This window comes from Biomphalaria glabrata, chromosome 11, assembly GCF_947242115.1.
Source record: "Biomphalaria glabrata chromosome 11, xgBioGlab47.1, whole genome shotgun sequence".
Taxonomy (NCBI): Eukaryota; Metazoa; Mollusca; class Gastropoda; family Planorbidae; genus Biomphalaria; species Biomphalaria glabrata.
The window spans coordinates 22,323,170-22,349,711 of record NC_074721.1 but is presented as its reverse complement, the minus strand read 5'-3'; the positions used below and the strand labels follow the sequence as shown (position 1 = coordinate 22,349,711).

The window sequence follows — 26,542 nt, the reverse complement described above, 5'->3', positions numbered from 1 at the left end:
CTTTGAACTACTCAAAACTAATAATATACGTTCAAATACAAGAAACGTAATATTTTTTTCAAAAGGGTACCGGTACGCCGTACCGGTGCGTACCGTCACAAAAAAGCCCAGACTTAAATAGACCCCAGCGAACAATGGCTATTTCTGATTCAGATTCAGAAAAATATGCAAGTCGCAACTGGTTTTGCGTAGTCATGTGAAAATACTGTACTGATCATTACGCTTTAGGATCAAAGACATAGCCATTAATATTATTATTTTATCCATGAAATAGTTGAGGCTGCTTCCTCGTTTGGTATGTCCATTAACTAAAATAAAACAGAGGTTATGCTCCTGAAGTCCCAATGGGAAACCCAACTCCATAAATCAATGTGAATGGCCATCTAATGGATGTTGTCCACCACTTTACAAACCCAACTCCACAAATTAATGTGAATGGCCATCTAATGGATGTTGTCCACCACTTGACCTACCTAGGCAGCACAGTGTCCAATGATGCGTCACTATCCAGAGAAATAGACAACAGTCTAGCAAAGTCCGACATAATTTTTGGTCAACTAAAACTGAGAGTATTGCGAATAGGTCTCTTCACCTAGCAACAAAAATCCATATCTATAAAGCAGTGGCAAGACTACAATACGACTAACCATGTTCTTCTGGAACCAATCCATATCTATAAAGCAGTGGCAAGACTACAATACGACTAACCATGTTCTTCTGGAACCGGAGTGGACGCTATAAAAGTACTAATTACCATTCGACAGCTGCGCTGGGTTGGACGACCACGTGATAAAAACGAACTTATTTGGCGAACCTAGAGCAAAGTATATGCACCGTGTCGCATTCACTGGGATAGAGCAAACTATATGCACCGTGTCGCATTCACTGGGATAGAGCAAAGTATATGCACCGTGTCGCATTCACTGGGATAGAGCAAAGTATATGCACCGTGTCGCATTCACTGGGATAGAGCAAAGTATATGCACCGTGTCGCATTCACTGGGATAGAGGAAAGTATATGCACCGTGTCGCATTCACTGGGATAGAGCAAAGTATATGCACCGTGTCGCATTCACTGGGATAGAGCAAAGTAGCTGGCAACAGATGGCCTCTGAAAGAGACAGTTAAGAGCTCTAACAAAAGCTGTGGTCCAGACATTTGAGACCCAAAGAAAAGCTATTATCGAAGACAGGCGCAGAAGATGGAAAAGAAATTTAAATAGACAGCTACTGCACGAGATGCGGGAAAATAAACAGGTCGCAACTCGGTTTGTGTAGTCATGTGAAACATTCGTAAGATGACACGAAAAGGCCATTAGACTAACAAAACAAGATCAAGGGATAGAAGAAGTTCGTATTACAAACCCATGGGCGTAGCCGGGGGAGAGTGTTAGGGTTCACCCCCCACCCGCATTAAAATCCCTCCCGCAAGGGGGGATCGGAATTTAATGACTGATTTTTTGCTTTGATTCTGTTTATTTTAGGTGAGATTTTAATACTAATTCATCACTTGCCCCAGCACAGCCAAGGGGGTTTTGAGTTTAAACCCCACTACCATGGGGTTTTGCAGTCTAATCTCCCTCTTCTATAAAACAAAAACAAAAAAAAAAAAAAAGAAAGCTAACGACGATTCCCAAATTCCAAGTGCGTAGCTAATGAAGATTTAGATTTTAAACCCCCCCTGCGAAATTTACGATGAAACCCCCTCTTCAATATAAGACTATCCATGCATCAGTCACCAGATTCTATGAACGTAGCCAACAGGAGTTTTGTGTTTAACCCCCCCCTCCTTCAGCGGGGTTTGAAGCTAAAAAATACCTCCTCAATATAAAAAAAAAGCAAATTACACACTCAAAATTCTATGAGCATAGCCAAGCCAAGGAAGGTGTTGAGTTTAAACCCTCCAGAGGTTGTTTTTTTTAAGTTTAAAACCCCTCCTGATTGTTTTGAGTTTAAATACAGAGAGTTTAGAGATTGAAAAACTCTCTTTTCAGTTTTCGCAAACTAGTCACCAAATTCTATGAGCGTAGTTAAGGAGGTTTTGAATAAAAAAAAAACAACTTCACAGATTTTATAGTTTAAAAAACCCCCAAAAAATGATTTTGTCGATAATACTTCCTTTTTTCGATAAAAAATCGAAAGCAAACCACAGTCACCTAATTTCAAAAGCGTAGCCAATAGAGGTTACAAATTTCTACCAGTGGCTGGGCTCCATTAATAAAGTGCAGTAAATAGTCATCTGCCGAAATGGAAAAAGACTAAAAGTGGCTCAACAAAGATGTCTAAGACCGATTTTAGAAGTCAGTTGTAGAGATCGGGTCTCAATTAAAGAAATCCTATGCCAAACTGTGAGTCGACCCCTTAGTAAGATTGTGACAGAGCGTCGCATGAGGTTTGCGGGACATGTTCTTCGACAAAATTATAGTCTTAATAAATACTCTTCAACAAAATTTGTAACATATGTATTATGCATTTATTAGCTTTTTCACTTACGAAATTTGAGAACCTCTGCCCTACGACATCACTGGGCTCATTTCTTTTAGTGATGCTAATTATATTTTTTCCCCTAAAATCTAATCGCTACTTTAATACTTGTAATGTTGATGCTTGTTTTCCGTTGAGCTTTATCAGGTGAAACGTAACATTGAATTCAAGACAGATAGTAAGACTAGTATGTACAGATCATAGGAATTAAGTTTGAATGTCATACGTTTTATGCCTGTTACTTTCTCAAAACGCCCTGAACTTATAATAGTGTTGTTAATGACGCTTTAAAAATCTACAATTAAAACTTGAAAATGATTCACAAAAGATGTGCTCTATGAACCAAGATTTAGTGAGACTATACATGGACCACTCAGTGAGACTATACATGGACCACTCTGGTTCTCACCTTTATGTAAACAAATGATTCGACCATTGCACTGTACATCAGCAACTTGGTTTCTTGAGACAAAGATTTAATTCAAATAAAAGTTAAAATATATACAAACAAATGTACAATTAAAGGTTTTCAATAGTCAAGGACTAATGTTTCCCTTGTTCTATTAGTACGTCCATACAGTCATGTTTGGTACTACTGGACAACATACACGACTGTAGTCTGACATTAGTCCAAAGAAGTTCTTTTGAGTTTCACAATTCTTTCAAAAAGCTTGAAGTGTGGTGTCTGTCATAGTAGGCTAGTAGAGACTAACAAACACTTTCTTGTCTGTTTAAATGCTGCTTTATTCATGTTAAATATATATAGGCCTAAAAGGAATTTCATTATACCCTTATCCAGTGTTTCTCAAACTTTTCTGTCTGACGGCACACTAAAAAAACTACAAAAATTTCGCGGCACACCACGAAGAGCAACAGTTTTTATAATAAAAAGAAGAAAAGATTTGACCTGTTTTTAAGTATTACATTTAATGTGAAGGGTGTGCCTGTTTTTGAGAGCAAATGCGATCTAATCGAGGCTCGCATTTCATCGTCTATTGTAAGAAGTCTCTCTCTTTTCTTAGACTTGATTTCATTCAGAGCTTAAAATCCAAACACACAAAACCATGAAGATGCAAATGGAAGAATTATTTTGATTGCTTTTAAACATTGCAGAATATCAATTGTTGATTGAAATCCAAAACACATCCAGGCTTTTCTCGGCAAAACTTGACTTAAGAACTGCATCGTTTTTTAAATCAATGAGCTGCTCTGTTTCTTCAGTTTTCAGATTTGTAGCTTCATTGTTTTCAAATGGATAGCTGACCCATCCATATTCATTACTTGCAACTGTTGGAAAGTAATGCTGCAGGTGTGTCAAAGTGTCCAAAATTTCGGGGGTGATTTCTTTAGTTGAAGCACATTCAATGTAAGTAGGAAAGCAGTCGAAGACTCCTTTCGAGATCTTACTTTCCCACAAGGACAATTTTTCACCAAATGACTTCAGTTTTGAGGATGCAGTGATGATGGTTTCCGATGGTCCTTGAAGACTTAAATTCAATGAATTTAATTTGTCAAATAAATCAGAGAGAAATGTCACCTTAACCCACCAGATCTCGTCATGAATAGAAAATCAAAAGTCTTTTTTTTTTCAGCCTCCAAGAATGACATCAGCTCAGCCTTGAGTTGGACTACACGCTTTAACACTTTTCCCCTGGAGAGCCAACGAACGTTGGATGATACAGGAGACATTTGTAGTCTGAATCCATTGCTTCACAGAGCTGAGAGAGAAGTCAGGGTGCAAGCGGTCGAGATTTGATGAAGTTTACAACTTCAATCACTTGATCCAGAACAGACATCAAATCTTTCGGCAAATATTTGAAGGCAAGAGCTTCTCTGTGGATCATGCATTGAACAACTAATACATTTGGATTTTCTTGACGCACAAGAGTGACGAATCCCTTTCTATTTCCCTGCATGGAAGGACAGCCATCGGTGCAAACGCTGACACAGTTTTTCCACTGTAGTTTGAAGAGCAAAATGTTTTCGTTCACCACTTTGAAATTATCTTCGCATTTGGTCGTAGTAGGTAAGTCTTTGCAAAATAAGAATTCGTTGACACATTTTTCATCCTTTATGAACCGAATAAAAGCTAGCAGCTGGGCTTTGCCGCTAACGTCAGTGGATTCATCAACTTGAAAAGACCACAGCATAGACACTTCAGTCACGTCAAAGTGTTCGCAGATTTGATATTGTAAATCTGACGATAAGTCTTCAATTCTGCGCGAGATAGTATCATTTGACAAAGGAACTTTTTTAACTTTTTCGGCGGCATCAGGTCCAAGGATAGTTTCAACAACTATTGCTAAAGCTGGTGCAATGACTGATTCAGCCTCTGTGTTTCTTGCGTTTTGCTAATAGCTGAGCAACCTTTTAACTTGCAATCAATCCATTTTCTGGCAGCTTTAGGTAGTTCGTAAGTTTCTTAGCTTGTTTATTTTGTTGAGCCCTGATGTTTTCGAAGTATTCCTTCGGTTGCGCTTTTACAGCTGGATGTTTTGTTTCCAAGTGTCTCTTCAATTTGATTGAAACAAGCGCCTCATTCGATACAGTTGCATTGCAGATCAGACAGAAAGGCAATGGAGAATCTTCAGGTCCCGAAGATATAAAACCATATCCGATGCAATCTTCTTTGTACCTTCGTTTGGTTCCTTGCTTTTCATTTAACACTTTCGCAGTTACATTCTTGCTAACGTATTTCTCAATGGATAACAATGAATAACGCTTAGTGATAATTTGTTATTAGTAGCATACACCTAAACAATTTACATGAAACACATCGCTTATTATTATCGTTACCAATTCAAGAACTGCTGTACGTCTGCTAAGGCGGCCTACATTTGAGTCATTATAATAATATATGTATAGTGTAAAATTCCATAACCTGAAAAGCTAACACCCCTTCCCGTCACTATGGAGCGACCCACTACTATAACTGGTCGTTGTGTGTGAGGATGTCATCGCAACGTAAAATAAACATTTAACAGTAGCCATGCCTGTGTAACGCTGCACGTGTGGCGTTCTGAAAACTCCCGCGGCACACCTGCAAATCTTCGGCGGCACACTAGTGTGCAGCGGCACACAGTTTGAGAAACACTGCCCTTATCTGTTAATTAGTGCATTCTTTCGACATGCCAGCAATGTGGGTTACTGGGTTACACTCACGAGACGGGCCTGACAAAACAATAACATTTACTATCACAAGTGTCAAAAAGTAAATTTAGACAAAGAACCAGTAGCCTATAGCCGGCTATTCTTGTGACAGACGATCATAAATTTTGAATTTGTTTTTAACTGTCTGTGTTCGGGTTAAGAGGACTTAGATTGGTTTGCTTATTTTTATTAGTGTTATACAATGATCTATTTGTTAAAGTGACAAAGAATTGACAGTTGATTCCGAGAAAAAGATAAAAATAGAAGTGAACTCGTTGATAATCAAGGGCAGATAAGAATGTTTGATATATGCACAGTCGTAAACACTATCTCCCTCGTAAAATACTATTTCATTTATTTCTACACCAGACCTATAGAGTGTCGATATTTTGTGGGTGGCTTTCACATGGGGCTCATAATGTGCTCCATTATAACAACATCAGGTCGTGGCGAAGTGGGCGACTTCTGTCAATCAAGGCAACACCCGAATGGTACAAAACCTCGTTCCCTGTTGGGTGAGACTGTAGTAGCACTTCAAGTTGACTAGGAAACATGAATGAGATCAAAATGTCTGAACTCTTTAAGTTTGTTGTCTGTTCTATTTAGGTTCATGTTGTTTTTATTTGAGAAAAGTGTCCTTAACCTTGTAATCACAACAAAACTCCAATAAGGCAGTCTTAGTCTTAAATAATTTAAAATTAAATTAAAATATTTAATAGAGATGAAAAAAAAAAGCTTTTAATTTGTAGAGTAAAAAATTGCTAATATGTGTGACAACATCAAAATAATACACATGTCATAATGTCATCACCACGAACATTGGCATTGTGTTGACATTTCAAGATGACAGGATCAAATCTAAAAGTTTAACAAGTTTTTAAAAATAAAATCCGCTAGTGACTTATGATTGATTGTATTGTTACTAATCAAACTAACCTGAAAGTACCAACATGAGCATGTATTAGACACACAAGCATGTATTCAACATATAAGCATGCATTAGACACAAAGACATGTATTAGACACACAAGCATGTATTTAACATATAAGCCTGTATTAGACACACAGACATGTATGAGACACACGGACATGCATTAGACACACAGACATGTATTAGACACACAAGCATGTATTAGACACACAAGCATGTATTCAACATATAAGCCTGCCTTGTACCTAAGTGTTGTCATGCTGACACTAAAGCCTTCCATTCCTATTGAGACTCTAGTATCTTTCAGAACAGCATGGAGTACATTTGTAAAACTGAACTGACTACTTCATCTACTGGAAATTAAAACAAAAACTTACTTGAGTTGTGCATTTCTATCTTGTAGATATTTATAGCGGACATCATCTTCAGTCTGAGTTAATTCAACAACAACAGCAACTGGGAGTTCTTGTTCTTGAAATAAATAAAACAAAATAAAAAAAAATAAAACGTTTTAAAAAACAAAGCTTATTAGTTTGGATCAGTCTTGTAATTAAATTTTTAATAGATCTACACTGATGATTTGCCATTTTTAAAAACATGTATGCAAATGGTTTTGGATTTTCTATTTAAAATATTTTTTTTTTACAATTGTATTGCTAAGTTATGTAAGTTCTGTCATACTAAATACTACATTTACACAAAAAATGTTAACTTTTTTGAAAGAGAAAAGATCTATTTACTATGCAAATAAGACGGACATAATTTAAAACAACAATTAATTAGTAGTTTTTCCTATTCTCGCGTGAACTGCTGAGCTGGACGCCTCGCATGAAACACTCAACCAAGGGATTGTTTTAACAGAAGTTTTTCTTGAGGCTTTGAATAAGAGATGGACCCTTTACAAAACAATTAGATCAATTAGATACTCATTATAAAGCATCAGTTAGGCCAGGTTCACATGTAACTTCACATTCACCTATCCCTTGGTCTGCTGGTCCTTTGGGGCACCACACAGTATCTGTCAACCTTCTTTCTCCATTCTTCACTGTCATTTGCCTTTGATAGAATTTCATTATGATAATCTTCTGAAAATATTGAAACCTGCCTTTTCTTCTGCCTGGGTGGACAACTTCTGTGGCCGATTTTGAGTTTGTGTTTCCACACAAACTGTCTTTGTAAACTTGTTTTTAAATGCATTTATAAAACATAAGCGAACAACCTGAATTTGATTTCTTTGTCTAAAGCAGGCATGTCAAACACGACGTTCGGGGGCCGCATGTGGCCCGCGACCACTTTGCGTGCGGCCCGCTTAGCCACCTAAAAATTATTAAAATAATGTTAAACTGTTACGCTGGAAAATAAAAGATGACAAGCTACTTGAATCGAAAGTGAGTCTGCAGAGAAAGCAAGCTTCATTTCGTCAAACTTAATTGCAAGCCATAGCAAATCATTTAGTGAAGGTGGTTTTTTGAAGGAGCGTGTCGTTAAAGCCGAAGTAATTTGTCCAGAAAATGTGAAAGCATTCACAGAAATAGCGTTAACTTGGCACACTGTGGCAGATAGAATAAATGACATGTCAGTCAGATTGCGTGAACAATTAAAGATTTTGAATTATTTTCATTGGCTCTCCATGATGTAACGGGTGTAGCACTGTTGGCTATATTCACATGGGCCTGCGACAGGAATTGTGAGATACATAAGGAACTACTTGAGCTTTGTTCTATACATAACGCCACAACAAGCGAGGATGTTTTTAAGAAATTACAGGAGGTGATATTGCAGTACAATTTATCTTTGATAAAGCTAACTAGTCTATCAACGGATAGCGCACCAACCATAAAATGAAATGGTTTTGATGCAAAGCTACTTGAAAAAAATAAGAGAGACTGATGCTAAGTTTAAATTTGCTCACTTTCAGTGCATCATTCACCAAGAAACATTCTGCGCACAGCAATTACAGTTCCAGCGAGTACTAAGACCAGTTTCAATCGCTCTCAATTGTATTCGTGCCAGTGGTTTTATTATCGCCAATTTTCAATGTTTCTGGATGACATTGGACACGAATTTGATTGTGTTCCCTACCACACAGAAGTCCGCTGACTCTCATGTCATAAAGTATTGAAGAGATTTTTTGCACTGCGTGAGAAAATTGTATTGTTTCTGAACATGAAAGGTGAACCGGTTGAACATTTCGAAACTGACTAATGGGTTCGGGATTTTGGCATTTGCAGTTGATCTCACTGGTCACCTGTAAGACTTAAATTTCACACTTCAAGGTAAAGACAAAAATTGTGACAGCTGTCGTTGATTATGTGAAGTGCATTCAAGCAAAATTACGACTGTAGATAAACCAAATATGAAGAGAAAATCTTGTTCACTTCTCAACGTGCCAGGAGCTAAAAAGATTAAATACGGCTACAACATTTGGTAAATATATCTTACACATGGAATCGTTAGTAGATGCTTCCACTGGCCGTTTTCATGACTTCGTTCCGAATTTTCGTTGTTTGTATCTCCATTCTCATTTGCTTCTAAAAATGCTGCTGGTAATGTGCAACTAGAGCTGAGAGAAATGCAGTCAGATTCTTTGTTGAAATCGAAGTATATAGAAGTGGCTGTGCCAAAATTTTACAGTTATTTACCTGAACGGTACATTGAATAGCAGTAATTTGCAGCCAGAATTCTTGCTGTTTGCAAGCTCTTTTCTCTGTGAGTAGTTCTTTTCCATAATGAAAGCTACAAAAAGCACCTCACAGTTCGAGATTATCAGATAAAATTTGTCATCAGTGATGAAAGTGTCAGTAGAAAACTTCAACATGACATTAATAAACTTGTATCCCATAAAAGATGTCAAACATCAGAACAAAGAAAATAATGCGTAATCATATTAATTTTTTATCACCAAATAGTACTACAAATTTTGCTAACTAAGGGACATGTATGCCATTAATTATTGTATTCTATTGTATTGTTTCTAATTTACATAAAACTAGTAGGCTGTTTTTGCAACTGATTTTTGGCTGCGGTCTTGAAGTCATAGTAAGTTTTTATGCGGCCCATACACCTAAATGAGTTTGACATGCCTGGTCTAAATCTTTTTTAGGCTTTTCAAGCCAACAATGTGGTAGCCAATCTGCTTGTGAAGAGCGTATAAACATGGAAGATTGTTTGGTTATCTAGTGTTCATATTTCATGTTTGTGTTCACTTAGCCTCAGACGACGACCTACAAAGTGGACTAATTCATCTTATACCACCACATCAGTACAATGTTTTTCCTTGTTGGGATACCAAACAAAGTAATTAATTACCAATAGTCAATTATCTACTTGGTTAATTTTTTTTTATTGAATCTTGTGTTGTCATGTAAAAGAAATAATTATGCGAGTTTCCAGTTTGATCCGAGATTGGGTGTGGATTACGAAATAACGTGTTCAATTTTTTTACCAGACAGACAGACAGTAAGTTGATAAAAGCTTGGTAAAAATAGTAAAATGTTTTGCATTGCGATGTTCACAAATATTTAGTTTAGCACAAAGATAAGAATGATTTTTTTTTTAAACGAGTTTTTGTTGAAATTTTTAATGACATTAATTTTTATGTAAAGATTTTGTTAGAAATGATCTAATTGCTGTAACTATAACAACCGTGTATACACTTCTACATTATTGAGTCTGAAGTTGATCAGACGAAAATGTTTTCTTGACCAGCTGTGTGGTTAAAATTGTTTTGCCAGTTACTAATGTCAAGGTTCTTATTCAAAGATTCAATCTTACTGGGCTGTATATATGCCTTAAAATAAGAAAGTGCTCTAGCGTATAGTCACTCCCGGGGTCGAGAGGCTATGTACGCTTGAACTTGGCTTGGCTTGGCTACCTATGAAAGAGGCTCGAGATTCGATACCCGACTTGAGCAGTTACGTTTAGTGGGCGCCTAAAGTCAGCATGGAAAACCTTCTCCTAGATATTCCCCCCCCCCCCACTGGTCCACAAATGAGATTGGACCATAGCGCTCCGAGAATTCTATAAGCATGAAAGTAGCGCTATATAAAAACTATAATTATTTTTATTTTACAAGTAACTAAAATGTAATAGTACACTGACGTACGTATTATCTAATTGATTGTATTTATAACTAGACAGTCTGTTTCAGATTACAAAAATCAATATTCTAAATCATAATTTGTTATATGTGCAATACAAAGCAGTCTTTAAATTAATATATTATTCATTGGCACAAAAAGAAAGTTTTACCAAAAGGTTTATTAAAATCTCGTGTCCTACAGATCCATAAAATAAAACACAACACGAGGAATGGTCCTGGTGGGAAAATGACCTTGCAATATTTCAATGTTATCTGTGTGAACTGTTGATTCCAAATCTGCCTGGCCATGACCTCAACTGACTCAATGATGGAACTAAGGAAATAATTGGGCAGGATTTGAAAGGCAGCCATTTTCATTTACAATACATGTCTATTGAAAAGTTCAACTCTTCATTTTTTAAGACACAACGAAATAAAAAAACACTTACTTAAATTTTGCAATAATTAAATTTAGAAGCAAAATATTCACGAAGATGTGATAAGCTCCTAGCAGTGGGAACATGAAATATTTCCCGCTATTGTCTGGGCATCTTACTTCTCCGAAGTCAGTATAGGCGTTGGGATCAGCGTTACAAGATCCATCTACAATAGTTTTAAAAAATGGCTCATATATCTTAGTAATGTTGAAACAAATTTTTTAGACCATTTATAGGTGGCTTATTTAAAAAAAAATAATTACTTACTTTCTGGATTGAGCTGTTCCATTGAAAATTCGCCGAAAATTGCCCAAAATGCTTTTCTGAAGACAAAAAAATAAAGTTTTGGGCTCATGTTTGTGTTAGGGTATATAATGGACTCTGAGGCTACGGCGTAGGCAAAACAAATTATCATCAGAATAATTAGAAACTGTATTAAGATTTTGATCTGAAAATAAAAGAAAAAATAAACTGTTACACCATTAGAAGCAATATATATGTGTATGACCTATTCTAAATCTGTGATAAAGTAAACAAAGTGCATATTTAGACATTAGCATCCAAATGTAGTCTCATATCGTGATGTATTTTCAAGTAAGTTAGAAATGGTCAGTAATAAGATCTAATCCATAGTCTCACATCAAGGTCAAGTTGTGGAGTTGTGAAGTGTTAGCAGCAGTCAAAAAAATTCTCAAGTGATTAGTCTATAAATAGAATATTAAATATTAGTTTTAATGAGCAGCAGTTCACGAGTAGTATTGTTGTCCTTTAAAGTCTTGCTGAAGTGAATATAGTTTCAAAGTAATGTAGTGAAGGGACAGTAATGCAACGCGCCAAGTGTGAGCATATACCAGAGCAGACAAGAAGCCAAAAGAGTTATATCTCTCTAGTACTCTTACATATATGTTGATATATAATAAGGGCGAGTAAAAATAAGCAGACGATGTCTCGAACACCATGACGAAGTACTTACCATTTTAAACACAGTCAACAACAAGGGTCCCAGAAATCTTTGAGTAAAACAAACTTCTAGGAGGCAGACAGAGAATCCAACAAAGTCTACACTAAACAGAATTCTAGCGGAAAATATCCATTCCTTAGTCTCAGGATACACATATCCAACTAGACGTACAATCCAGGCGAGTACATACAATAGAACTGAAACTAGTTCTATCCATAGATACAAGTCGCTGTAACCAAGAGCTTTGTTACGGACCAGCTGAAGATACAAAAATAAAACAGTTTGTCTTATCTAAACAGTTTGTCTTATCTAAACAGTTCGTCTTTTTTTTAATAATAATAATAATAATAATCTTTATTATCCGTAAGGAAATTTGTCTTACAATTTGTGCATTACACCAAACAAAAAACATTATAACTATAAGAAACCAAAGTGTACATTCACACCAGACTCACTCATAATTTACATGTGACAAAGTTATGTTACGGACCAGCTGAAGATACAAAAATAAAACAGTTTGTCTTATCTAAACAGTTTGTCTTATCTAAACAGTTTGTCTTATCTAAACAGTTTGTCTTATCTAAACAGTTTGTCTCATCTAAACAGTTTGTCTTATCTAAACAGTTTGTCTTATCTAAACAGTTTGTCTCATCTAAACAGTTTGTCTCATCTAAACAGTTTGTCTTATCTAAACAGTTTGTCTTATCTAAACATTTTGTCTTATCTAAACAGTTTGTCTCATCTAAACAGTTTGTCTCATCTAAACAGTTTGTCTCATCTAAACAATTTGTCTTATCTAAACAGTTTGTCTTATCTAAACATTTTGTCTTATCTAAACAGTTTGTCTCATCTAAACAGTATGACTTTGAAACTTTGTTTTTTATTAGCCATTCTGCTATGTCCATTTTCTATACATGTTTTATTTATTATTGAAGACCCTTGTAATAGTGATGTAAATTTCTCATTTATATTCTGAACTTAAATGCTAATATACCTAGGTTACTCATAAAATATTGTATTGGAGCCTTAGAATAAATCTTTACCTGATTAATAATTTCTAAAAAGAATGTAACTATCCAGGCCAGGAGCAGAAATTCCAACCAATGAAAAGTTTTGGCATCAAGATAAGAGATGAGCAGTGCGGAGTACAACAGTAAAAACAGTGTCAGACCTATCTGCAGTGGGAACACAAACATGAATCAGGCATTGACAATGGATTTATGTGGTATAAAGTAGTATAAACTTGAACTAGATGTTGTGGTGTCTTGGTTCAGATCACTTAGCATTCAAGCGAGTTGATCTGCTTCTCAAAGGCTTTCTAATAATGAAGAAGACTGATAATAACTTTAACATATTTATTTATGTATTTTTAGGATATTTCTCAGGCATCTGTTGATAAAGGTCAGTATTTTTTTAAATTAAATTAATTTAACTTTTCCTAAAATAGACATTTCTGTCGAGACTTTCAAAGTTTCAAAAGTATCACATGACTTCTCTTTTGTCAACATTTGTAATAAATCTTGGCTTTCATTGTATAGTGATTTAATTTTTTTCAAGTTCTGTGCATTTATCGGATTCTATTAACAATGAATCCTAGCCACGAATAGGAATTTGGCGGGAAAAGTTATTTGTTTCGTTAATAGGAAAAGTTTTGACTTCAGAGACAATGACGCGACAAATTAAAAAAAAACAAAACAAGACGAGAGTTTTTGGGACGAATAGCGAAATGTAAACAAACTTTGGACGGCTTTAAAGACAGGCATGTTTTATAAACGTAGAGATTTAGCTTGAAGACATTCGACGGTTCCCCTTCGTTATTATTAAACGTATTGTTCAACTTTCGCTAACTGCGTCGACTAACTTATATTGGTGGCCTTTCGTCTGTGTTAGTTGATTTCGTCATTTGTGTAACCTCCGTTTGACTGAGACACATCGCGGAAGCGTCTAACACAAGTAAAAGTCATGTTGAGGGTGCGTATTGTCTAACCGTGTCTTATTTCCTGTCTTATTCTGTCTTATTCTAACTGTCTTATTCTAACTGTCTTATTCTAACTACGATTATGGTTTCGAGATTATTATTGGTTTAGTAGCTAAACTACAATGCAAATGTAACTTAGTGTTATAACTGTGGTAGTGATGCAGGTGGGGGGTAATCATGTGACTACCAGCTAACACAAATAACACAGACCAGCGCAAGGCTAGTGGTCAATCATGATGATGACGACGGGCGACCTACTGTGACCTGAACACGTGATATGGTCAAGTGATCATCCCGAATAGACTGGGGATGTTCCATAGTTTTCGAGAAGACCTTGAAGAGTGAAGATGTAGTCAAGACACTTCACAAGTCACAATGCAGGGAAATAGATTCTGTCCGGTACAGGGAAGCTGAGAGGCCAGTAGAGTTTGGTAAAGCAGTACAGACTTAAAAACGGCAGTCCGGTTCTCAACGGTGAACATTTGTACAGTCAGTGTTACGTGTGCCGATTGTACGGTGTTGGCTGTGAGTTTATTAGACATTAAACTGTGGTGTCATTTGGAGCCTGAGTTCTTTGAGTTGGTTGTGTCGTGTGGTGCAGTCTTTGCAAAGCTGGTCCATCTTCGAATATAAATCAGAGACTCTCGTGTTTTCTAAAAGAGATTTTATGTGTTTTGCTATTTTATATGATACTACTATCATCATGGACCACAGTTATTTAATTAAATATGGTGAGTCAACTTGTACTTACAAAGCGAAATATTAGCAGAAGTTTGGGAGGAAATTTCTCTCTTACTTGGCATTTTCTGCACTCCAGACTATTTAGAATAAAACATGATTGGAAAGAAATAGCAACAGAATTCCAAGAGTTTAATTGTACTGACATGTTAAACAAAAAAGATCAATCTAATGAAAAGATAAATACATTAAATATTAAAACTATTGTGAAATGTTCTTCAATCCAAAAGTTTTCTTGTTTCATTATTACTTTAGCTAGTGATCTATTAGTTTCTAGGAACATCCTGCTACCTGACAATGTTGGCAGATTTCCTTAGTGTACCTTGACAATAGGCGCATTCATTGTCATCTTCCTGAAATCACAAATGCTCGTTTAGAAGAATAAGAATGAACTTTTACAGCGCATATATCTATATATATATATATATATATAAATTAAATATTAAATAGCAAATAACAAATATTAAAATAAGATCAATCAACATAGTTGATTCTTAAATAAATAAAGAGAGTGTAAATAGTTGTTTTTTTAAATAACAGTAATATTAGAAAAAGCAAAAAAGAAAAAATGACAACACATTTCAGTACATGTAGCAACTAGTCACTTATTAGGCAACTAGAACTGTACAACATGTGTTGAATTTCCAACCTTACCCCACGCAATGTTTCTAAAGGTTTGCCTCGGGTCCATGTATTATATGTGAACTTAAGACATGCACTTTCTGAAAGGAACCTTCTGGCTCCAAATTTTAGGGCAAGTATTGGACAGGACATGTTGCCCCACTTTGACATTTTGACACTTAACAACTGAATGGCCTGCTCTGGTTTCAGGGCGTAGGTCCGTCTGAGAGTTTCACAGGCCATTGTCTCAAAGTCTCTGTATGCAAATAGACAAGAAGAAGTGAATTGAGTTTCACAAGCTGCAAGAATGTATTTGGAGTACAGATCAATAAACCATAAAGTATACAATAAATTATTAATAAGATAGGGTTTATTCAATTATTTGGGGATATTTTGATATTAAGATGTAGATTAAGCTTTTTTTTTTGTTCATTTGCGACCTTTAGGCATCTAACAGCACATAACACCCTGGCCGAGACTGCAATGCCCCGGATCCCAAACTATAGGTCACTTTCCGTACCCTTGGGTAGACATAAAAGGATCGTCTTGATCTGTTTACATTTACAATTCCTACATATATATTCACATAGTTTCATTAGAAGAAATTAAACCTTCAATTCAAGGTTTGTTTAAACGTAGCACTTGTCTTAAAATAAATGAATAAACTAGCATCTTTTATTCGGCTCACATTTAGCAGTGAGGACTACATCACACAGCTCTATAATCAGAAGAAGACCAAAGAGATATATATAGTGAAATAAATAAAAGAATGAATACTTGCATCATTTTTGTAGCAATTTCTTGTCTTTTATTTTCCTCTGTCTCCATTGATTTCATGACACTAAGACAGCCATAAGCGTACAATGCAGCTCCTGTTGGGGCCTTCAAAAGTCATTTATTTGTTATTTCTTTTTTCCAGTTATCATACTAAGTAAAACTTATGAAATCGAGGTCTATAACGATTAATTCCTTGATTCAATCTTATTTCCATATTATAATGGAGACATAAAAACTGGTTACAATACAGTTTCTTAGTCAGGTGCTTGCTGTAAGGCTGAATGAAGATTACTCGCACTATTGATCGAGTTGTCTAGAGTCAAAATGAGGTCTTAAATTTAAATTTAAAAAAGGAAAAAGAGTGCCGGGAATAATTTCTAACCCTTTAATCGATGCACAGAGGGTTGAGAGGCACACTGACCTAAGGCTAACTCAGGTGTTGGCTGTCTAGGCCTGTATAAGTGATAGATACCAGATACAAGATCAAATACAACATTGTTGTAATCTTTCATGTTTGAAAACAGTCCAAATGTTGACTGCGTATGTAACAATAGAGTTACCTGCGTCGTTTCTCTAGTTTAAATGTTCTCTCCCTTTGTGGAGATTATTCATATCTCCCCCCTCCCCCCTCTCAACAATGTATTCTTTTGTAGAGATTTCTGTCATTCTTTTAAAAAAACTTTTATAAATGAAATTTTACAATTAGTCCAAAAAGAACCAAAGTAATCTCACCTAAATGTGAGACCACACTTCCAGTGTAGTAAATAAAGAGTTGGGTATATGACTTACACTATGACAATCGTGTTCAATCATAATACAAGTCAAATATTTATCCAGATCACATCCTAATACCTGAACTTTCTGCCACAACAATTGAGAGAGCTCAAAACAATTGGCAAGAACTGTTTCTTTGAACAAGAATTCCAAATCTTTGTGTACAACTAAAAGTTCAAATAGAAACAAAACATGTTACTAGCAAGTTTGACAAATGAAACTGACCTAATTAGAGGCCAATAGTTTGACAAATGAAACTGACCTAATTAGAGGCCAATAGTTTAAGCAGTGCTAGACTACTGCAACATATTACTATAGACAAATATGTTGAGTATATTTTGTAAGAATGAAAACTCTATCCAATGATCTCTACCTTCATCTGTTTCAATATTCAACATTTTCTTGATCCTCTCTCGGACCCTCTCCAATTCTGTGTTTTCATTTAGAGCCTGAAGATCAAACAAAACAGCGTCGAGTATATGTTACGCTGGACACTCAAATAGAAATACACTTGACATAAGAACAATCTCAGGTAAACATAAACAAGTTTAATCAGCCATCTTGATTACTAGAGTAGTTTCCCCTGTGCATGGGCACAACTCTTCATACAATATCACATCCCATCAACATCCCCTCTCATCCCAAAAAAAAATTAAAAAAAAAAGGAAAGTTGAAAAAAAAATATAATGAAGAAAATAATTATACAATCAAATTGACAAAACTATTTACCACCGTAAATATGTTTCAAATTAAATAACTACAATCAGATCAACAAAACTATTTCCAACAGTTCATATATACAGTTCTTAAACATAGTCTCCATATCTTGACGGTCACTGGAGAGTGTCCGTAGGTCGCAGAGAGTACCGGTGAGTGTTTTCGGCGTTGGGCGGATTGTTAATACACTCATTCTCTGCGTCTGGGAAAATGTCAGTACAATTACTTTCTCTATCTGGAGAAAAGTCTATGTTGTTAGTGGTGTCAAGTCTTAGGTGCCTTCTGTTTCTTTGGTACTTAAAACCATTTTCACCTTCTATAATGTAGGCACGTTCGTTCACTTTCCGACATACTCTGCCTTGTCTCCTTCGATGAAGTCCAGTAGGGAATCGGCGCCGGAGGCGCCATTATCCCGTTGATGGTTAGAAAGGCTTTTATCCAACCACCAGGCCTGGACATGGGGCTTTTCACCCCTGTCCTGTCTGAGGGCACCCAACGGTATGCGGCCATATTGGTTGACTGACTGGTAAAACCGGGCCGTGCCGTGTACACAGCGCACCGTCCCCGAGTCTTAAGTCACCCGCTATAAGTGTCAGGGACAGCGCTAACTGCGGGGAGCTTGTTTCATATTCCTATACTGTAACCGTCACTGTTCCGTGCAAGGGCCGCCAATCCAGCAATCCGGAACTGATGACGACCCCCTTTGTGGAACGGCGTGGCGGACTTTTTGGACTGGGTTGCAGGTTACTTGTTCCATCCCCACCCCGAGTGAGATAAAAAAAACAAAAGCTCACCCAGGGAGACCTGCTAGAAGGCCTGGTTCGCTACTCGTTCTTAGCCTGTCCAGATCCACCTCTGGATGTTTCCGCCGGAGGGCCACGCTGAGGCGACGGGTAGCTGGAAATCCTCCGGCTGCCTTGTCTCCAGGTAGTATCTTTTGGCGATTGATAGAAGACTTTCTGTCCGACGTTTATAAGCTTCATGTCACGAGCTGTTTGGTTGTAGTGTTTTCTGACACTTTGCTGTCCCTTCTCCCGTTTGACCGCGGCTTCTTGTTGTGACATTCTTGCAGGATGCTCTCTTCTTGGCAATAGCGTTCTTGTTTCCCTTCCAAAGAGCATCTGAGCCGGACTTAAGTTGGTATCTTGCCTGGGTGTATTTCTAAACTCTAATAGGGCTTCATAGGCATCTGATTTACTTTCTTTGGATTTTTTCATCAGATTCTTTAATATTTTCACTGCTGCCTCTGCCTTGCCGTTTGACTGATGGTGTCCTGGTGAAGATTTTAAATGGTGGACACCCCATGCTTCCATAAATGCGGTGAATTCAGCAGATGAAAACTGAGGTCCAAAATCACTGATGCACACTTTGGGGACCCCATATCTGGCAAACAATTTTTTTAGTTTTCTTATAACAACTTGACTTGTTGTCGTGTGCAAATGTTCTACTTCAATAAAATTTGAATAGTAGTCAACTATGGCAAGGTATTGTTGGTCAAATATTTGAAAGAAATCTATTCCAACTTTGTCCCATGGATTTGAACCCTCATTATGCTGTATTAAGCTTTCTTTCTGGTTTGCAGGTTTACTTTGCTGACAAGGTTGGCATGCATTAGCTATTTCTTTTATTCTTGCCGCTATTCCCGGCCAGAAAACTGCGTCCCTTGCTCTTCTCATCATGACATCATACCCTAAATGTGCTGCATGTAGTTTGATTTTAACTTCTTTTCTTAATGCTCTTGGGATAGTTATTCTCTTCCCTTTCATTAGAAGGCCATCCTCGTAGGTCAGCACATCTGCAAGTGACCAATACTGTTTAAGTTCTGGTACAATATGATGCTTGTCTGGCCAACCGTTCAGTATGTACTGTTTCAATATCTGCATTTCATTGTCTATTTTGACTGCATCTTTAACTTTATTTAACATTATATCTGGGAGGGCCAGTCCTACAGTGTTGATAGAAGTGTCAGGAAAATCTTCCTGTTCTGGCAAAGGGTCTCTGCTTAGCGTGTCAGCAATCTGTAATCTGTTTCCTTTGGTATACTGGTACTGAACATTGTATCGGTACAAACGCACCATTAAGCTTTGAAGCCTTTTAGGTGCACAACTGAGGGGTTTATTGAGTATATTTTCCAAAGGTTTATGATCATTCTGTATTATTATTGTTCTGCCGTACGTGTACTGGTCAAATTTTTCTAGAGCTACTACTACAGCCAAGAGTTCCTTTTCGATTTTAGCCCACTTTTTCTGAGGCTCTGTGAGTGATCTTGATGTGTATGCTATGGGTTTGTCATCTTGTAGTAGTACAGCTCCTAGGCCATTTTGACTGCTGTCCGCCTGAATAGTTACTTTCTTCTCCGGGTCCAAATAACTTAGGGTTCCATGATTGGATATCTTCTGTTTGACACTATTAAATGCTTTCTCGCAGTCTTTCGACCACACGAATAGCTTGTGTTTCTTAGTCAGTTCTGTTATTGGTTGTAGGTCTGCTGAAAGACATGGGATGAATCTTGATAGATATTGTATCATTCCACAAAATCTACGAACCGATGTAATGTCTTTAGGGGTTTCTAGATTTGTTATGGCTCTCACCTTGTTTGGGTCTGGTTTTATTCCTGACTGGGAAATAATGTGTCCCAGAAACACAATTTCTGACTTTCGGAATGCTGATTTCTTTTCATTTAGTCTGATGTTCTTTTCCTTTAGCCTATTGAGTAATTTTGATAGGTTTTCCTCATGATTTTTGCGAGCCTCTTCTACTGTGTCCCCCTTTCCAATTACCATTATATAATCCACCACGTTAAAACATCATGTTAGTCCCTCCAACGCATCATTCAAATGTCTTTGAAAGACTTCTGAGCTTACTTTGAGACCAAAAGGAAGTCTATTCCATTTGTATCTACCGAATGGAGTCGCCATTGCAGTGAGACCTGATGAGTCCAGGTCTAGTTTGATATGCCTAAAAGCTTCCTGAATGTCGACTTTGCTAAATATCTTGGCGTTACCCATTTCAGCCAAAATGTCTTCTAGTGTTGTTAGGTTGTAGTGCTCCCTCAGTAGTGCCTTGTTCAAGGGTTGAGGATCAATGCAGATTCTGATACTGCCATCTGATTTCTCTACCAATGCCATTTGACTAACCCACTCTGTGGGCTCAGTTATTCTTTCCAGAATTCCTCGTTGAACTAATGAGTTTAGTTCGGCTCTGACTTTCTCTTTTAATGCTATATGAATTCTTCTACATGGTAGGACTTTGGGCTTCACTGTTTTGTCTATTTTCAATGTAGCCCGCCCAAGTCACCGAGTGTGTCAATGTTTTGATGTTTGTTCCCTGTGGCTTCCACTTTGGCAATAAATCGGTCTTCATTAATGAGAATGAGTTCCATCTTCCTCAGTGTTGATAATCCTAGCAGGCATGTTAGATCATTTGGTACTACCACATACTCAACATTGAATTTCTCATTGGTATTTAGATTGGTGGTTACCAATGTAGCTTTTCCTTTTGGCTCCATTACCGTCTTATTCCACATTGTTAATCTCTGGGACGTCGGTACTATCTGGTCTGGGCACACATATTTTTCGTTTATGGTATTGACGTCGGCGGCACTGTCCACTTGAAATCTGACTCTTTGGTTGTTGACCATCATGACGGCAGTCATCCTATGCTTTTTGGGGCCATTCATTGCCATTACCCATTCAGTTTGGAGTGTTACTTCTTCTTCTTCTGTGTCTGAGTCTATGTTGCTCTGTGTCTTTGCTCGAGTAATGCTGTATATTTTCTTTTTGCAGACTGAGGCGAAATGATTCCTGCCTCCACAAATGTGACATGATTTTCCCCAGGCCGGACATTTTTCCTTTATGTATTCATGGTCGCCCTTGCAAAATGTACAAGTTTTACTTTGGCTTGGCCTCTTGTCACTCTGTTGATATTCCTTTCTGTATTTTGGGCCTGACTTAGATGTTGAGATTATTTCAATCGTTGGTTTGGCCAAAAGTTCGTTTCTTCCTTCTCTGATATCTTTCATTTGTCTTTGTGATCTTTCATATATCCTACACACATCTATGCATTTCTGTAAGGTTAGTTTATCATCTTGCAATAGTTTCATCTTTAAGTGTTCACTTCTGACCCCTAAGATAATTCGGTCTCTAATCAGACTCTCTTCTAGTTTATCAAAGTTGCAGCTGCTTGCCAGTTTCTTCAGGGCAGTTATGTACGAGTCAATATTCTCGTCCTCTTCTTGTCTTCTCGTATTGAAGACATATCTCTCATAGGTTTCGTTGGTTCTCCCAACATAGAACTCTTCAAAACTCTTTAAAATTTCATTTATTTTTGTCTCCTGCCCTTTTCCAAATGAATCAAACACGTCTGCTGCCTCACTTCCAATTATGGTCATCAGAGTTGCTACACGTATATCTTCTGTCTCTGTTGTGAGTTTCGTGGCCTTTTCATAGTTATCCCAGTCTCTTCTGAATCTTTTCCAATTGGCCGCCATATTGCCTGTTTGCAATAGCGGTTGAGGTACTGGGAAATATCTGTTAGCAGTTGCCATTTTAGCTACTGATTTCTTATATTTTCCTCCAAGTTTCTCTAGGTTATCGTTTACCTTTATAAGATGTGTACACCGCTGCCACCATGTTACGATGGACACTCAAATATAAATACACTTGACATAAGAACAATCTCAGGTAAACATAAACAAATTTAATCAGCCATCTTGATTACTAGAGTAGTTTCCCCTGTGCATGGGCACAACTCTTCATACAATATCAGATTCCATCAACAGAGTACAAGACTGGGACAGAAATGTCAGCAATACAAAAGCTAATAAGAAAAACTACACTCATTTTACAAAATTAAGGCGGCCGCTGGGACTCAGTTATTTCAATCAAATTCAATGTAAACAAGATTACAAAGAGAGTTTGTGTTATCACACAAACTCAGAGGGGCCCCCGAGCATCCGACTATTTGCAATGAATATTCAAGACGTGATTTTTTTTTTATTTTCAAAAGTAATAATGTTTCAAAGATTTATTTGCCGTTGTAAAAAAAAAGTTTCTCTCTTACATGTTTCGGATGTTCTTTCAAATGTAAAAATAATTAAATTCCTTGTCAAAACCTCCGACGGGGAATGGGAGCGAGCTGGGTATGAACTTGGAACAGTTGAGATAATCAGTCCAGCACGCTAACCGCACGACCAGGCATTGCTGTTAACTTAATAACAAACTGGTTACAAACTAATAGCCTATTATTGATAAAGAGATATATTACACTGCGACGATACGAAACTTGCATGCAAAAACTCATTTGAGTTTTTCCCAGCTAATCGTGGGAAACTTTTATTTTTAACTTAAAACAATTGTATTCTTGTCCACCCATAACTAATTTCTTTTAGGATTTATTTCCCCTCGCTCTATTTCTCACGGGACGAATCTCTATGTAAAACATTAACTAGCTTCTCTAAGGCTAACTGTTAATTTCTGACCGCTGTACAGGTGACCAGCACACAATGGTCGCTGCACCAGCGCTACACGCAGCGGCCTAATAACTTTTCACACCTACTTTTCTCCCCCTCCCCCCCCCCCACCCCGCAGGATACGCACCTCTCTAAGAATAGCATTGCACTCGGGCTGGACAGATACATATTCACTTAATTTTCTTACTCTCACGGTAGGCAACGAATATTGACCATAAATCTGACCTGTACATAGATACATGTGAGAAAATCACCTAGCTTTCTTCCCCATCCGTTAAACGAAAAAATCCATCTATATATAGAGATAGACCAGAGCGTTCTAAGTTAGGCCCGCTAGAATTCATACAGTCTCCTCTGTTAGGAAATTTATTAGTAAGGTTTCATTAGGGACAAACGGGTAAGTGTAAACATTTTTCTATATTTATGTTATCTTATAGGAATGTGTGAGTACACATTAGTACCCAACCACGTTCCCCGTCATTACATTATGACTTTGTTATGTAAGTACATTGTACTATTTTATGTCGATGTTATATCTTCATATAGTATTATTAATGCCCCTATGGTTGTCTACGTTTGAAGCCATAGTTATTATATTTGATTTGTTATGTTTCATCCATTCCTGTATCTTAGTGATTGATGTAAACAATAATCCAAGTACTGTCTAAGAATTTAGATTACAGTGCTCTAAAATTACAGAGCCCATGTGAAATTAATCATTTCACATTTCTATTATATATTCCTCATACATATTATTATGTCTCACGCCCTTGTGAACTTATAGTTCCTTGGATGAAAATAATTGTGATCAATTATATCAAATCCTGATCATTATATCTCGATCCCTAGTATTTTATTGTCATCTTATCCTTTTGTATATAATATGCTCATTCCCCATTTTACTATAACTGATTACTTATCGACGTAATCTCATTCAATGGATGAATCTTGACTAGTATCATCCTTCATTGTACAATAACCCATTTACTGAGGTTATCTTACTTGTATTTTGTTTGTTATTGAGTTATATGCGTGCTTTAAGATTTTATACTTAATTGTCTTAAATGCCTTATTGGGATTGATACCAATGCCTGCATCTGAATGATTGAAAGGCATATGGGAATCCCTACTCAATGCCTTTAGGAGGTTCCTAATTGTCTGTCTTATCCCCAGCCTGGTTGCTACACACGATTGCTACACCCGATTACCTACCTGTCAGCAAGAAGGCATTGCCTACTGTCCTTGGCCATATAACATTGCCCAGTGTCCACAGTGCCATATACTGCCCAGTATCATCTGCCCAGTACCCTGCCCAAACTGTCCACTGCTCAATAGCTGTTGCCTAATGCCGACTGCTTAGAGCAACCTTCGCTGCAGACGACAAACTGGTGTGAGTCAGCACGGCCATCTACAAGCTAGAGACCACAGCTGAGAGGTCCACCCCACTACAACTTAGTCTGCAGCACCAAATCTCTCTACTGCTAAACAGACAGCGGCCTCACCCTAGAACCAGCTTGCCTACAGCATAGAAAACATCCCGAGCCGACGTTTTAAGACAGAGCCGGATGACTCATCCTTCTGAGTGCCAGTCCTACGACTGCCAGAAGACGACCCACGGGCTAGCAGCTAAGAAAATAAGTAGCAGACATAGGAACACTCTACTCTTCCAATCACTTACCAATTAGCAATCCATGATGAGCAGTTATGTTAGATATTAGCACCTTCATTTAATTTCTCGAATATAATTTTATTTGATCATTTATCTTTTGTAAACTTTCATTTATTAAATTATATACACATACACATTACGGCATGACATCTACCAGATATGTACAATATGTCAGACGAGCGATTTTAGATACTTCGATGTCTCAGCACAGTTATCAACAGAGCTATTGGCATTTTCATTTAAATAGAACTAGAGTGAGGATGTAGATCTACCTAAACTAAACTTCCGATTTAACACTCTTAAGATCTATATCTACTATATCTAGATCTAAAATATTAATTTGGAATAGTTTAGATGTAATTAGATTTATGAAAATAAAAAGCCTAGATAATCATTCAATAGACTGACTGCAACATGAAATTTAAAAATAGTAGATACGTTTTAGTAGAGCATTGCAATATTATCTAGACATTTCGAAATCAAAATCTACACTTTAAGTCTAGAAATTGAAATTCTTGATCTAGTCTATATCATTTTAAACTAGACCTAGAATGATTTTAATTAGAATATAAAAATGTATCTAGTTTTGAATCGTCCCGAGACATGACGTTAAACTGCGCTCCTCTTTCCTTAGCACTTTTGGAGCTCAAAAGTGCCCTACTTCTTTTCTATCATTGTGTCTGCCTCCTCTTTTCCTAAGTCTGCCTTCATTGATCATCACACTGTCTCCTTAACTTTAAATTCTCACTACGTCCTAGACCAGTCCGTTTGCCGTGGACTGCGACGGGTAAGGGGGGATAAAGAGATCCTGGTGTTTGAGTGGTGGCTATCTGAGGATAAACCACAACAACACAATACTTTGGCTCCAAGTTCCCCTAGACCTGAGACCCAGATGGCCCGCTCTGGGTCAAACGGCTGGTCATGCCGAGCTACCAGCATAGGTCGTCGACCTATGCTGGAGGGCGGTGGCTGGAGGGTCAATCAGGGAGCTGCTGTATCGGACACATGTCCGATGTAGCAGCTGACTGAGTATAGCACCTGTGTAGCCCTGGCGGGCTCATTCTGGACATCCGAATGGCCCGTCCCTTTGTTGGACTCGATGGCGGGTGGGGAGCACAGGTGCCGAATTAACCAAAATATATATGGACAAAAAAACACACACAAAACTACTTGCCCCAGACCTATGTCTGGGCAAGAAACGTCGAATCGACGATAAAAAAGAGGAGGTCCCAAAAAGCTGTGCCACCTGGCCATCATTTCTGGTGGTTAGGTGCACAGAGGAGGGTAAAAGCCTGACAAAGTTGAGCCCTTTTATTATCTATAAGGGACTCAAGTCAGTAGTGGGAGAGCCCAAGAGTGTGTCTAAGCTACACAAATCAATGGAACTCCTTGTAGAAGTAGACAGCAAGACACACTCTGATGGGCTTTTAAGATGCAGAAGACTCTGTGATCTCCAAGTGGAAGTCATGCCACACAAGAGTCTGAACACCAGCAGAGGTGTAATCAGCTCTAGGGACCTACTGGAATGTTCCGAGAAGGAAATAGTGGAGGGCATAGAAGGAGTCACCCATGCCCGGCGCATTACCAGGCGCAGGGAGGGTGAGGAGGTCAAAACCGCCACTATTATCCTCACATTCGGAACTAGGACACCGCCAGAGTATGTGAAGGCAGGATACCTACGAGTTCCAGTGAGGCCCTACATACCTAACCCCATGAGGTGCTTCAAGTGCCAGGGTTATGGACACGGCGCGGCAG

General features: G+C 37.6%; 1 protein-coding gene across 9 annotated transcripts in view; it reads right to left on the bottom strand.

The window, feature by feature from the left end:
* Positions 1-26,542, bottom strand: part of LOC106060415 (transient receptor potential cation channel subfamily M member 2-like) — a 127,990-nt gene that overhangs the window by 39,668 nt on the left and 61,780 nt on the right. For all 9 annotated transcript variants that reach the window (XM_056003956.1, XM_056003962.1, XM_056003961.1 and 6 more), the window contains 13 exons: positions 17,305-17,380; positions 17,010-17,098; positions 16,162-16,262; positions 15,414-15,636; positions 15,051-15,112; positions 14,773-14,839; positions 13,087-13,218; positions 12,056-12,301; positions 11,350-11,530; positions 11,095-11,248; positions 10,816-10,979; positions 6,942-7,035; positions 2,893-2,945 (listed from right to left, as the gene is read on the bottom strand). In XM_056003956.1, the coding sequence (XP_055859931.1) occupies positions 2,893-2,945; positions 6,942-7,035; positions 10,816-10,979; positions 11,095-11,248; positions 11,350-11,530; positions 12,056-12,301; positions 13,087-13,218; positions 14,773-14,839; positions 15,051-15,112; positions 15,414-15,636; positions 16,162-16,262; positions 17,010-17,098; positions 17,305-17,380 (1,642 nt within the window). The remainder of the gene's footprint in view (positions 1-2,892; positions 2,946-6,941; positions 7,036-10,815; positions 10,980-11,094; positions 11,249-11,349; positions 11,531-12,055; positions 12,302-13,086; positions 13,219-14,772; positions 14,840-15,050; positions 15,113-15,413; positions 15,637-16,161; positions 16,263-17,009; positions 17,099-17,304; positions 17,381-26,542) is intronic.